Source organism: Muscardinus avellanarius (assembly GCF_963383645.1).
Source record: "Muscardinus avellanarius genome assembly, chromosome: 11".
Classification (NCBI taxonomy): Eukaryota; Metazoa; Chordata; class Mammalia; order Rodentia; family Gliridae; genus Muscardinus; species Muscardinus avellanarius.
The window spans coordinates 18,766,711-18,781,868 of NC_137797.1; the positions used below are offsets into that span (position 1 = coordinate 18,766,711).

At 50.1% G+C, this 15,158-nt stretch overlaps 1 protein-coding gene across 2 annotated transcripts in view; it reads right to left on the reverse strand.

Annotated features, from left to right (window-relative positions):
• CHST11 (carbohydrate sulfotransferase 11) overlaps nt 1-12,806 on the reverse strand; it is a gene marked incomplete at both ends in the record, with an annotated part of 267,727 nt that extends 254,921 nt beyond the window's left edge. The window contains one exon of one of the 2 annotated variants that reach the window (XM_080705142.1): nt 12,704-12,806. In XM_080705142.1, the coding sequence (XP_080561268.1) occupies nt 12,704-12,806 (103 nt within the window). Of the gene's footprint in view, nt 1-12,688 lie in introns of both variants that reach the window. The other variant, XM_080705141.1, reaches the window with a different exon arrangement.
• Nucleotides 12,807-15,158: the final 2,352 nt, after the last annotated feature.

The window sequence follows — 15,158 nt, forward strand, 5'->3', positions numbered from 1 at the left end:
TCAGCTCATGGCATCCAGAAGCAGAGAGAGAGAGAGAGAGACGGAGACAGAGACAGAGACAGAGAGGACTGGGCCCAAGAAATACCCTTCCAGGGCATGCCTCTAGTGAACTACTTCCTCTAACTAGGCCCTATCTTCTAAGTTTCCACCATCTTCCAATAATTATTGAAAAATTATTAATCCATGAGATAGACCAATCCACTGATGGAGTCGGAGTCCTCATGATCCAATCACTTCTCAAAGCCTCACTCTTGTTTAACACACTAAGTCCTAAGACGGTCGACATTCTTCCCGAAGGGTAAAGCTAAAACCTAGAAAAAACAATAGCTCTTTTTAAAAAAGAGGGGAAGAGGAAGGGGAAATACAACCCTCATCCAAAGCATCACAAGTTTTCCAAAGCTTTGAGCCACCCTGTCCATTCCAGTAGCCACTTGTCATACGTGGTTACTGCACATCTGGAATTCGGATAGTTTGAATAGAGATACCCCATAAGTGTAAAATACACAATCGATTTCTCAAGACTCTGTACTAAAAACATATGTAAAATATTATTGATGACCTATTGAAATACTTTAGCTATTAATTCCACCTATTTCTTCTTACTTCATCCAATGTGGCTACCAGAAAATTTAGTTATGCATGCATGGGCCGTGTCTTTCCATGGGATGGTGCTGCTCTGGGAAGGTCTTAAGTGAGACCCTCCCACAGCAAATGGAATCAGCAGAGCCCCTCCTGGGAAAAGCTCATGTCTATGCTGGTTCCGATGCTGCAATTTCCAAAGCTTTGACACTTCCTCACTTTCTGGCCATATCTGCCTCAAGCCATGGTGTCAAAATGGTTGTTCTTGGCTGTCTTACATGACAGCTCACTCTAGAATCAAACTGAAAATCAAATGGGCAGTGATAATTCCACACTTCCCATCCCAACAGAGCGGAATCGTTGTCACCAATTACCACTGATGTATGTAGTCTTTCTTTTTTTTTGGGGGGAGGGGGGACTCTACATTGGAGCTATACCCTCTGCCCTGTTTTATTTTTTATTTTGAAACAGCATCTTACTAAATTGCTGAGACTGGCCTTGGAACTTGCAATCCTCCTGACTCAGCCTCCAAAGAACTAGGACCACAGGTGTGCACCACCATGCCCAGCGGTGCGTTCATTCTTTCAACAAATACTGAGTAACTATTACATACCAGGCTCTAATCTAAATGTTGGGGTACTGTGGGAAACAAAACATGGCCCCTGCCCTGAAGAAGCCGATACCCCAGCATGCAGGATAAGAGAGGTTGCTGACCACAGGTAGCTCTGAGACATGGAGGAAGGCCACCCATCCCCTTATCCTGAGCAAAAGGAGATGGATCCCATTGCCACACAGAACATAACGTACCAACTGGACTTTGGCCTTGGGACACATCCAAGCTGAAGAGAGAGGGTCATGTGAACACAGATGACAGCCCTGGTCCCAGGAGGGGATGAGCTCACCAGGGATACGGTGCAGGGTAAGAGGAGAAGGGGCTATCACTGAATGGCCCCCGGACCAGCTGAGTCCACAGCTGAGCTTATGGCCCTCATGAAACAATTACCTCCTGACCTAATTAGTTAAAAGCTAGAACAAGTAGATGAGGTATACAGCTGAGGTGAAAGAAAAGTTTAGTCTTTGGTGTCAGCCCTGAGCCGGGATCCTGTTCCAACTCTCCAGGCAGGCAAGCTCCTTAACCTCCCGGAGCCTCCGTCTCCTCATCTGATAATGGGACTGGTAGATGTGGACCTTGCGGGAGAGTGGGGACGTTCAACACTCATAATCCAAGGACAGTGTCTGAAACATAGTAAGTATTCAGTAAGTGACCACTGCTGGAAGTAAAGCATCTGATAGTGACTCGAAATAAGGATTTCCCAATTTCCACTATTTTGAGCTAAATTGTCCTTAATTGTGGGGGCCAGTCAGGTGCAGGTAGGTTGTTAGGCAGCTATCGGATGCCAATAGAAACCCCTTCCCGATGGTGACAACGCATTTTCTTTGCAGATATTACTACATGTACCTGGAGGGAGAAGGGAAGGGGCAAAATCAGCCCCAGTTGAGACCCCGGGGTCTGAAGTACTAGGGAGGCTGAGACAGGAGGATTGCAGGTTTGAGACCAGCACATTGTAACTGTGGGAGACTCTTTCAAAATAAAATTAAATACATACATACATACATACATACATACATACATACATACATACAAGGGGCCGGGCTATAGCTTGGAAACAGCATGCTCCTGGGCTCAAAACCAGTACCACAAAGAAAGAAATGTAGAGTGCTGCAGTACAACACTATCTTACAGGAACCTTTGTGTGTTCCCTCTTCTGGATTCTTTGAAGTTAGCAGCTTACAAAAGAAAGCCACCATCGCATTCCACTTGAGTGGACTTTGTGGGACACACACACACACACACACACACACACACACACACACAGCTTTCAAGATACCCACTCCAGCTAGAGAACAATGAAGACCTAAAATACCTGCATCACCAGGTTTCTCTATCTCTATCCCTATCCATCTGATATTGGAAATAGCAGCCATTCCCCAAGCCGCTTATCTAAAGCCGGGCTACCCCACCAGGGCTAACAGTGCTGATTAATGCTGTCCCGTGGCCCAACGTTGACTAGGGCAGGCCGGACAATACCTGATTACAGTAGAGACAAGTCCAGACCTGGGGCTCCAAAGTCCAGTGGACACTGTGCCTCAAAGGAATCTGAGAAGGAACCATTAAGCCCTCCCTTCTCGTTTAATCTAAAAAACAAAATTTAACTGTTCATCTACAAATTGTCAGCAACGCCCCCATCTAACCTGCCCACTGAAAAGACTCAGGCCGGTCCCCAGGGGCGAGATGGACCACCGATGCCAAGCACATGACCACTTCAGCAGGCCCCTGTATCGCCACACAGCTGACTCTGAGGCAGACCTCTGGATCGCCAGGTCTGCTTGACCCTGCTCTGCACGAAACAGAAATAGCCACGAATCAGAGAATCTGCACAAATCAGAGAAGCCGGCGCTGGGGGAGAATGCCTACAATGGTGGCACTGCGAGAAAATGAGGGGCATCAGGTCTTCGTGGGTCACAGGATCAGGAAAGAAGAGCAACGGAAAGACAGGAGGGTCGCAGGTTCAAAGTAAGCCTCAGCAGCTCAGCACAACCCTCAGCAGCTTAGTGAGACCCTGATTCAAAAGACCCTGATAAAAATAAAAAAGGGCTGAGGATGTAGTTCAGAGATAGAATGCCCCGGGGGGGCGGGGGGGGGGGAGAAGGACAGGAGAATCAGAGTTGACAGAGAATGGACCAACAGAATTATCCAGAAGATAAAAAAAACATGTGATTTGACAGTGGCCATTGCTGGGAAAGACCCCATCCTACACAGGTCATGGAGGGGGTGTCAGGAATGCGCACAAGTTGCTTATACACAAAATTGACTGGGGACGGCTGCTCGAGTGTGTTTTACTGGCAGGAGTGTGGACATGCATGCATCCTTCACTTGGTCCTCTTTCTAGAAAGCCCACCATACTGCAGAGGCCCCAAGTTAAAAGCTACATTTCTCAGGCTCCTTTAAAGCTAAGGTTCTGGATATGAATTTGGTCCCCCCAATTAAGAGGGAATCATTCAGAATGCAGAAGGCAGCCCTGGAACAGAGCCCACCTTCCTGCCCAGGGGCCGCTGCTGGAGAACAGAGTGATGGAAAGGAGGGTCTCTGCAGCAGCACTGCAGGGCCAGGTCCTACTCTCCAGCTCTGCCAGGTCCTACTCTCCAGCTCTGCCATCGTTCTGTTCTTGAACTCAGTAAATAGTTGCAGACCCAGTGTGAGAGGCAGTAGCACCCCTGGTGAATCAGGGTTTCTGAGCAGCCAAACCAATGTGTATCTGTGTTGAATGATTATATCTACTGCTCCCTCTAGCTGGGAGGCATTCCTGGAGCCGTGTATCTCTGGCCCTCTGATAGCTTTGCAAGCACCAAAGCCCCTTCATTAAGTCCCTTTCTGCTCAATATACCTAGACTGCTGACTATTGCCTGCTCGAGCCATAGCAAAACAGGAGCCAGAAGCTTTGCAGACAAATGGACCAAGCACAGGAGAAGCTGTCTGCACACGACAATCCAATGTGGCGCTACCCTTCTGGCTTTGTATGTACTGGGGTGGGGGGAATGGGTCTCTGAGATTTACTTATTCCCTCTGGGCTCGGCTCAGAGGCTCCAAGGACAACCCTGGCAGTATTCATGTCCCACTGAATCAAAATGGAAAGAAATACAACCACATAAAGAACCTCAATACATTTCTGCAAGGGCTAGCTCAGTGGCTTTCAAAGAGATGAAAAGTCACATAGGTAGGCTTTGCCCAAGAAATGCATGCCTATTTCTATTTTAACTTCCAGGTGGAAGACCCAAGCTAAAGAACTTATTTCCTACTCCTTCTCATTCTCTTAACCAATCTCATTTAAGAAAAGAGAGGCACTAACTTTAAGCCCTCTGAAAATAGGGGGCAGGCAAAGTAGACAAGATGGAGTAGCCCGCATGCTGGAGAAGGCTTGAAGAGGCAGGTGACTATTATCCCAGTACTCAAGAGGCTGAGACAGGATGATCACCGGTTTGAGGCTAACCTCAGCAACTTAGTAAGATTCTTAGCAGCCTAGCAAGAGCCTGTTTCCAAATGAAAATAGGGCTGTGGCTCAAAGGTAAAATGCCTCTGGGTTCAATCCCCAGTATTAGAAAATATTAATGAAAAATAAAAAGGTCTTGAGGTGCGGCTCGAAGGTAGAATGGGCATAGATTCAAAAAGAAGGGGGAGGGGGGGAGGAGGAGGAGGAGGAGGAGGAAGAGGAGGAGGAGGAGGAGGAGGGTGGTATGGCGAGGGCACTTCTGGGCCCTTAGCCACCACCTGTGTACTGCAGGAGCGCCTCCTGCCATCACTTTAGTAAGGTTAAGGAGTGTGCCGTAGTTTACAAAAAATACTTTCACAATTTATAGAGGTGGCATCAGAGGGCATCTGCTGTTGAGGCACACTGCTATTTTATGTCGCACTAAGAAAGAAAAAGGCTCTCATTAAAGGTCAGCATGGTGCAAAGATGCCATCGATTTCCATGCAGCCAAATGTCAATACTAAAATGTGAAAAAGTGTGTCTCATAAAAACACAGTAATTCATGGAGATAGGTAGTGGGGGGGCGCAGACCTGGACCAGGGTCTTCCACTCCCAAATCATCAATCCACTCAATGCACACACTGGTATCAAGGGCCTACATAAGCCCGTTGCTGATTATGAAGGTTTAATTTGTTCCATGGATTGTACCTTGAAGATTTTAGCAACTTCCTCAAACTCAGTTAAAATCATTCTTAAGCCTCTCTTTCCAATTTGTGCATTACAAGTTTCAAAATCGGAAAATGGAGGAGGTGTGCTGTGGGGGTGGTGAGAATTACCCAGGGACCGCAGTCGGCTGCTCCAGGACCACAGAGCCATGCCAGGAAGCGGCCTCCTCTTCCACCCCTTCACCTCCACCCAGGCCCCCCCACCAGAGTCCTCTGCTCAAACCTCCAGGGCTCCCCTCCCCAGTCAAGGTGCAGGCCCACCCGGTTAGGCCCCAGCTCCCTCCTTCGCTCCCTCTGCACTGGGGACTCTTCCTTGCCTAACAAGATCCCTCGGGCATCAGGCTTGGCCTTGTGCTGCTCTCTGCCTGGACGGGCCTCCTGGAACGCACACCTGGCCAGCTCCTTCTCTGCTCTCCAGTGTCACCTTATCAAGGACTATCCCTAAGAACCTCTCTGTCATCTTATCAACGACTGTCCCTAAGCAACCCCTGACCGAGTGAGAGAGATGAAATGGCCTAAGTTTTTGGCATGCCATAGAGGACTGACTTCTACAGCTGCTTAAAGACTATGGACCCCAGCACATGCAAGTTCCCCAAGGTGCTGGGACACTGGCCAACAGGCCTGGCACTGGGGGTGGGGGGACTCTGTTTCCACATCACAATCAGTCACATTTGATCTAAGATGCATCAGCTTACAAGCTCCAGAAATTTTTAATTGATGGATCAGATAGTTCAATAATCTCATAAAAAGAAATGCCTCCCCTGACTGCTTGTAAAGAAGGGGTCCCAAGGTTCAAAAGAAGGAAAATCATAAAGAAAAAAACAGATCCGGGCATGGTGGCGCATGCTCGTAATCCCAGCATTCGGGTGAGAGACTGGAGGATCGCGGTTTGCAGACAGCCTCAGCTACTTAGAGAGGGCCTGTGCAACTTAGTGAGACCCTATTTCAAATAAAAAATGAAAAATAGGGCTGGAGGTGTAGTTCAGAGGTAGAATTTCCCTGGTTTCAATCCCCAGTACTGCCAAAGAAAAGAAAAGCAGCGAGAGGACTTCTGGTTTCTCTGCTTCTCTTCTTAGAGGTGGCCTGTTGGCCATGACTTTTATAAGAACTTTGTCACTTGGGCTCCAGATAGGAGGAGGTCTGTCCCTCTGCCTGTTTAAGAAGGGAAAGGGTGGCGCCTGCACTTGTAAACCTTTGATTTCCTGTTTCTAAATGGCTGTGCTAATAAAGTCAGTCATAAGCAAAATGATTTCCAAACAGACAAATATATAAGCAGCAGCAGTCACCTCTGCCAGGAGATGTACCCCTTATCCCTCACCCCTTGACCCACACAAATCACCCAGCCACCCCTCCTAAGGTGCTGACCACCCCTCCTGCTTCAGGCCACCGAGGGGCAAGGCATCCTCAGGAAGCGGGCAGTGGCTTGAACTGTGGAAGGAATCAGCCTAAGCACGTCTGCCCCGTCTAGGCACTCCTGGGAAAACCCCCCATGTAAACCGCCAAGGGGGGACCCCAGGCTCAGGCTGGCTTATGCTTTGTCTCTTTAATGGTCTTCTTCAGGATTCATAACAGCCTCACACTGAAAGGAAGTTGTAGACAGAAAACACAAAAACAGTTCCCCAGCACTGGTTTGACTCCAACCTTATTCCATGTGTAAGCAGAAAGATTCTCTAGTGTAAAATTAAATTTGGGCAACAACACAGAAAGGACACGCTGTCGGGCCGACCTACAAAGGGGTGGGGTCAGGGTGGAGGGACACAGGGTCTGCGAGTTCCGAAAGTCATGGCTAAACTTTCTGTCTTAATAACTAGTCATCAGAATGACATGTTTACAATATATTTTCTCAAACAAGGTACAATCTCAACTATTTTTAATGTATGGGCTAAGTATCCCTTATCCAAAACATTTGGGATCAAAAGTGCTTTGGGTTGTTTTTCAGATTTGTGGACTATTTGCATATGCATAATGAGATACCTCGGAGATCAGATCCAAGTCTAACCATGAAATTCATTTGTCTCATATACACCTTGAGCACAGAGGCTGTAGGTAACTTTATACAGTATACATCTGAAACACGTAGGCTGCAGGTAATTTTTTTTTTTTTTTTTTTTTTTTTTTGGTGGTACTGGGGATGGAACCCTTCTACCTCCGGGCTACACTCCCAGACCTATTTAATATTTTTTATTTGGAAACAGGGTCTCTTAAGCCAGCGAGACTGGCTTTGAACCTGCGCGATCCTCCTGTCTCCTCCTTCCAAGTGCGGGGATTACAAGCGTGCTCCCGGCAGCTGCAGGTAATTTTATACAGTATTTTTAGTGCCTCTGCATTTTGACCGTGAACCATCACCTGAGGTCATGCATGAAATTTTCCACTTGTGGTGTCCTCTCAGGTCTCAAAAAGTTTCGCATTTTAGATTTTAGATTTTCTGATAAGAGATGCTCGGCCCACATATACATTCAGTGGAGAAAAGTACCAGTTGCCCCTAAATGATAGAATAATGGAAACTTATCTTCTGCACATCTCAACTTTTCCAACACAAGCCCGTTACATTTATAGTTAGATTAAAATTGTAATGCCAAGTGCATTTTCGATTCAACCTGATCAAATGAAACTACAGAGGGATAACCCGAGAAGTCTTTAAATAAAGGCTCTAATCTTCCGATACATTCAACCAAAGCAAAGAAATCCCAGGTGACAGCGGAAGTAAACACATTGCACAGGAAAAAAAGAAGAGGCGGGAAGGCTTTCCCCTGGCAGGCAGGTTTCAAACAGTAGCTTTGAAAGGAAAACCACAGTCATCTGCCTAACACAAAAGGAAGGTTCAGGCCGCTCCGGCTTTGGCCCTCGAAACAAATGCAGCCCGGGGAGCCCTTGCCAGGCCAGCCCCTGCTGCAGGCATGCACAACATTTCAAATTAAAAGGATGAACTTTCACAGGACATATTCATGGGCAGACTTAAAGGCAGGCAGGAACCACAGGTCAGCCTTTCCAATCTCACCGACTTTAGGAGAAGTTCGCACCTACGCAGCTGACTTCAGGAGGAGTTCCCAGGACAATGTCTGTCCTGAGCATGGATTTCTTCAGGTCAGTGGCTAAATGAGGCCAGCCTTTCACAGTATCCAGGACACCAAGCACTGGCTTCTTCTGCCTCTAGAGCTGCAAATTCAGGCTGAAAGCTGTTATCTGGTACCTGACAGCTAAAGTGGGTGCTGTACTCAGGGGAACTCGGAGTCCAGGCAGGTGAGTAGCCCTCAGACAGAGCCAGTGCTATTGGCTACATGTCCTTGGCAAGGCTTGAAGCCTCCTTCCTGAAAACTGGGGATGTGGGTCTACTTCCAGACTTTAGCTACTTCCTGCATGCAGGCAGCAGACACTTGATGGAGAGCTTACCGTGTGCCAGGTACTGTGCAGAACACCAAAATTAGAACAGAGGCTGACACCTGGTCCCTGCCCTAAAAACTATGCTTACTAGGGGCTTTAATCAGAGGGGTCAAAAAGAATTCTAAAGAAAAATGCCTGCCAAGACCCACTTCTGCTAAACCCGTGCTAACTGATGGCCAATTACTCAACTTCATTAATTACTCAAGCTTATGAATTACAAGTGTACAAAAGACAATGGACCCAGATCAGAATAGGAGGGAGAGATTGCCAGCCCCCTGCCAGCTGTCTTTTTTATTGTTCCTCTCCATCCTACCATCAGTCCTCCAGCCACCAATGAAGCCATTTCATTTGCAATACTATTTTTCTATCTCACATGCAGGTATCCAGAATTCCTACCAGAGGGCTCCGAATTTTTACCAAGGTAATCTGTACCGTGCTATGGTCCCTTCTGCCTCTCCCAGGATGATTTGGAGAAACTGAAACTGCACAACCAGACTAAAGTATCAGCTGTTATCCTAAGATTCTTCAGAGAAAGGAAAATCATGTCACTTTTTAAGAAATTCATGCCAGGCATGTGGCGCATGTTTGTAATCCCAGCATTCGGGAGACTAAGATCGGAGGATCGCAGTTTGCGGACAGCCTCAGCCACTTAGTGAGGCCCTCCACAACTCAGTGAGACCCGGTTTCAAAATAAAGAATAAAAAATAGGGCAGGAGGTATAGCTCGGAGGTAGAATGCCCTTAGGTTCCATCCCCAGACCCACAAAAAAAAAAAAAAAAAAAAAAATTCAAGCTGAAACCAGGCATGGTAGCACACACCTATAATTCCAGTACTTGAGAATCTGAGACAGGAGGATCACAGGTTCAAGGCTGGACTCAGCAATTTAGCAAGGACCTCAGTAACTCAGTTTCAAAATAAAATACAAAAAGGACTGGGGTGTACCTCAGAGGTAGACTGTCCCTGGACTCAACTCCCAGCAAAAGAAAAAAAAAAGAAGGAAGGAAAGAAGGAAAAAAGGAAGGAAGGAAGGAAGGAAGAAAAGAAATTCAAGCTGGGCAAGGTGCCGCATGCCTGAAATCCTAGATACTTGGGAGGCTGAGGAAGTTAAGTCCCAAGTTCAAGGCCAGCCTGGGCAAATTAGCCCTGGACTCCATCCCTAATACTGAGAAAAAAAAAAAAAACAGAAAGAAATTCAGAGCAATAAGAAAAAAAAAATTAGCATCAGCCATCATCAATGGTATACTTTAATACAATAAACTTCCAAAAAAGAAAATATTTAATATGGATTTCATGGTTATAATAAACTACTGATGTAATCTTTGTAGAATTTTATGCAATATCAAATAAGGAAGACCTCTCAATTAAACTAGCTGCAGCTCTACATCCTTTAAAAGAATGTCCTGAAAGCTGGGCGTGGTGGCGCACGCTTGTAATCCCCACACTTGGGAGGCTGAGACAGGAGGATTGCACAGGTTCGAAACCAGCCTCAGCTACTTAGTGAGGCCCTCCGCAACTTAGTGAGACTCTGTTTCCAAATAAAATATAAAATAGGTCTGGGAGTATAGCCCATAGGTAGAAAAGCCGCTGGGTTCCATTCCCAATGCCACCAAAAAAAAAAAAAAAAGCCCTGAAAGTAGTATTTGCTTGGGATTGGAGAAAAACATCAGAAATGCAAAGTATCAATGAACGCCATTTCTTGGGCAAAAAAGGGAATCAAAGGGTAGGAAGAGGATCCTGACCAGCACACGCTTAGAAAAGACTCTGCCACTGGTTCCAAAAGGCTAGACTGGAAAGAGCTAAACCCCTTCCAAGACAACTTCATATTCTGACTCGGGCTGGAAATTTTAGCAAAGTGCCAATTCCAAGTAAAAGTTTCTTCCTAGTATCTTTGGCTAGAAAGTTAGGTCCTAATTCTCGCACAGGATTGGTGAAAACCAGATTTCGCTAGATAATTCACTGGAACAGAGGAGAAGCTGAAAGGGCCGGCCTGCCTGCGTGCCTGCCTGCCTGCCTGGGGCTGCTGCTCCTCCCGTCCCAGGCATCGCTGTGGAGAATACCTGGCATGCACAGTCCAGGCGAAGCTTGAATAAGCCTGAACACATCTCTAGTCCCAAATCATCAGCCCCTTTGTTTCAGCTGCTGGGGCTCATTCTATCTGCACACCACCCTGTCTGTCCTCTAGCCCTCTGGGGAGTGTCTGGCCTGGTCTCCAGAGGCCCACAGCTTGGCACTCTGAGATGCCTGTCTGTCTGTTCCTGCCCGCTGCAACCGCCGCCTAGCTGGGGAATGCCAGCAAGGTCCATTTTTAAATTCCCTCAGAAGTTTTACAACCACGGGTTTGGGTGAGGAGACAAACACCACTCTAGTTGGCTGACATTAACTAAAAATACCCCCGCTGCAAACAAAAGCCATCTTTGACAGGGCTGACTCTGGTGGCCTGAGGTTCCTTGTGGGACTGTGGGACCATACCCTTGGTAGCGTGGCCACCGTGACGCCCGCTCCAGGCCCATGAGGCAGCAGCGGGTAGATCTGTGCCTGGACTGTCAAGGAATCTCCCTGCCGTGCCATGCAAAGCTCAGCTTTATTCCTCTGCCATCCACCAAGACGCAGGCTTGACGGATCCGGGCTGCATCTGCTAGAACTGTTAGATACACGCTGGAAGGCGAAGGCGGGAGGCAAATTGAAAAACACCAGCCCCATTTCCCTGGAAGGAAATGTGTTTCCATCTCCCTCCTCCTGGCAATTAGAAAAGCAAATTATTACTGCGACTACAAGGAGAAAGGCTACTCAGAGGCGTAAAAAGAAAAAAAATGGGTTTCGGAGCCAACGAGGCGTGGCGGGGGTCTGCTGGGAAGGGAGAAAGGGGTTGGGCGTGGGGGTTAGAACAAGACTTGGCGGGGAGACCCGGAGACCCAGGCGGCTACTCGCAAGGTTCTACCTGTTGGGCTTTGAGCAGTGCAGCCCGGGCGCAGGGCTCCAGGGCGCCCCTCGCTCCCCGGTCCCAAACTTTCCCTTCCAGCCCCTAGGAAACGGCCACCAAGCTGGTCCCTCGGCGGGTCCAGCCTTCCTCCCTGAAACTTTGCCTAAGCCACGAGGGATTGGTGGGAGGGGTTCATTCCCACATGGCCTGGGGTGGGGTGGGGGGGCCTCCGGGTACTAGGGACCCAGGAGAAAGGGATGCAACCTGACTGTCTGCTGGGGACCTGGCCAAAGTTTCCTCCCAAACTGTGGCGACCAAGACGTGACATCGCTCAGGGTCTGGGGATGGGGGAGTGGAGAGGAGGTGAGCCAAGCCCCGGGGCTCCAGCCGCAAGATCACTGCGGAGCTGGACCCCGGGGTGTTTTGCAGAAGGCCGGCGCCTGGTGGAGGGCAGCGCCGGGAACCTCGTCTCTCCGCACACCTGCGCAGCGCCGCGGGGCCGGGACACGTGGGAGCTGGCCCTGGGCCTTCCCAGTCGGCTGCGGGGGCTCGGAACCTCGCCAGGGGCGCACCGTTCGCCCCCGGGGCCCCCAACCAGGAAGAGGCTGCGCGCCCGGGCGCAGAGCGGCCAGCCCGGGCTCCCCTTTCATCCTCAGACCTCGGCGGGCCAGGGGACAGAGTTTCGTTCTCTTCCAACAGCCCCCCAACCCTGGCAGCTCCCGGCAACCTCCACCTTTCCCTGCTACCTCGCAGACAGGCAAGAGACACAAAGAAGAAGAAAAAGAAGAAGAAGAAAGAAAAGAAAGAAGGAGATTAAAATAAAAACCACTACCGCCCCGCCTGGTCCCATCCTCCAGCCGGGAGCCGGGAGAAAGCAGAGAAGGAACACACCTTCCTTTCTCCTCCCCATCCCAACTCGGCGGCCGGGGAAGATCCGGGCAGCGAGGAGCCCCGGAGAGGCCGAGGGGGGGAGAGGTAAGGTTGGAAGAGGCAGAAACCAGGCGGAGCGAGCGAGAAGAAAATATCCAACGAAACCACGCTAACGCGCCCCCTACCTGGGTGCAACATACTTTGGAAATAGAAGATGACCAGGATAAAGGATCCCAAGCAAGTGGCCAGCACCATCCGGCAAATCCTGTTCATCCTCATCACTTCCAGCAGCGCCGGCTTCATGGCTTTGTCCTGCCGCGGGGACCGGGTGCCCGGGACGCGCGCCCGGGGCGCAGGAGCGGGGACCCCGCCGCGCGCAGCGAGCCGGGGGGCGCAGGGCGGGCTGGGCCCGGGCGGAGGTGCGGGGGGCTCGGGAGTGCGTCTGGAAGTGCCGAGATGCGTGGCCGGGCGGCTGCTCCGCCGCCTCCTCCGCTCGCGCCTGCGGGGCCGCTGCCTCCTCGGGGCCGGCGGCCGGGGTGCGAGGGCTACGCCGCCGTGTGGCTGTCGGACGGCCCCCTCCCTGCTCTCCAAAGGCTACTTCATTGCGCTCCAATGATCTCTATATTCTGGGGCTGGGTTTTACCAAATGCAACTCGCAGCCCCCGGCGAGGGGAGGGCGCCTGCGAGCGCGGAGGGCGGGGCCCGGGCGGAGCATCGCCTCCCCCCGCCCCTGCCCCGACTTGGTCGCGTCCAGCTGTTTCCCGGGGAGTCCGGAGTGCGCGCCGCGCTCCCGCAGGGTCCCAAAAGCCTCAGTCCCCGGCCGGGCTGGGGCTGGGGCTGGTGTCAGCGTTTCCATGACAAAACCCGGAGGGGGTGGGGGGGGAGACGGAGAAAATTGTCTCGGTGCTGCCACCCACCCCCGCCCGCGTTCGGAGAGGGAAGCGCGGAGGGCGCGATGGGTGTCTGGAGGAGGAAGGGGGGCCCCTGGTGGCACGCGGTTATTTAAACCCAGGGCCACGTAGCGGGGTGGAGGAGGGTTGCCCCAAAGCCCCTGGGAGCGAGTGCCCTTTTCGATAAGATCGCAACTAGGCGGTTTCGTTTTTTTCTCGCAAAAGACAGCCCAGCTCCAGCGTTGTTTTGGAAAGGGTTAGACTTCAAGTCAGGCTTAGGGAAACTGCGGGGCGCTCCGGGTTAGAGAGAGCTGAGCTTTGCCTGCCTCGGGGACTTGACGGTCCCTGACATCCTCACTCCCATCCCTCAAGGCAAATGAGGTTGTGGGGCTCCAGTTCCCCAAAGGGTAGAGCTTTCTCCAAATTATCCTAAGTGTGCACGTCTTAGCCGGGTGGATGCCAGAAAATGCCCCTAGGGAGTCGCGGTCATCCCGGTCCAACAAATACTGGAAAATCCCAAGTCAGGCTCTAGTACTAACTGGCAGGTAATGGAAAGATGGCGATGCTGTCTTGGATTGTGCAGAATGTTCTAAAATGTTGAGTTCCGTGCGTCTCTGCAGTTTGGCAATCAAAGAAGTGGACCCAAGCAAATAATGTGGAGATTCCTTGGGGGGGGTGGGCTGTTATTGTAAAGACTAACTTTTGTGCCTGATCAAGTCATTATTACAGTTCTGTAAACTCAATAATAAACAAGATAATGTGTCTTTCAATGCCTCTCACAGAATAGGCATTTGATATGTTCTTATTGGATCTGGATGTAATGGGCCCTATCCTCCCCTCCATTTGGGAGAGACTGGACTTGCAGTCAGATTCACAATACACACAGCAGAAAACATCTCTGCAACCCCAATGCCCTTCCCCCAAAGTCCAGCAGTTGTGTGGCAGGAGAAGTAAGGAAGTCAGCAGCCATGCCTTTGATTACAGAAGACAATCCATTACAGCACAGTATTTTTTTTCTTTTTTTTTTCTTTTTTTTTTTTTTTTTTTGGTGGTACTGGGGTTCCTGGAAGCCCTTCTACCTCCGGGCTACACTCCCAGACCTATTTTTACATTTTTATTTGGAAACAGGGTCTCCTAAACCAGCGCACGCGGCTGGCTTCGAACCTGCGCTATCCTCCTGTCTCTGCCTCCCAAGCGCGGGGATTACAAGCGTGCGCCACCACGCCCGGCTACAGCACAGTATTTATGGGGCCCGTTGGCAGTGTATTCATTTGTACTGGCTTGTGAATGCGTTGATTCCTAAAGCCGCCAAGCTACACAAACTCTGATGATTCCCCGTAACAGGTGAAGATGAGACCTAAGCCCTCTTTCACCCCCAAGCTGAGTGGAGGGGGTCCCTGCAGGGGCGTGGCTGGGAAGCCTTTGCCTAGAATGTCAGCCCCTTCCTTAGTTGACTTCTGGTTTTACAGAGCAGAGAGGAAAAGGATTTATTCCCAGATGGCCTCCCAGGGCAGAAGTCTAATTCCTTGCGGATCTTGGATGGTTGCAGAGGGCCATGGGGGCGGGTGGGGGGGGGGTTGGTGAGTCCAGCCAGCATCCACTTTTCTAAGAAGTCTTCACCTGAAGTTGCCTCTTTCTCTCCTTTGTGTTATGAGTATTGGTCCTCATGCCTCCTGGGCTGCTGTACCCACTGTGCTAAGCTCCTTTTTAAGGACCAAATTTTCTTCATTTCTGTATCTCTCTAGTGCCAGGCATAATGACTAGT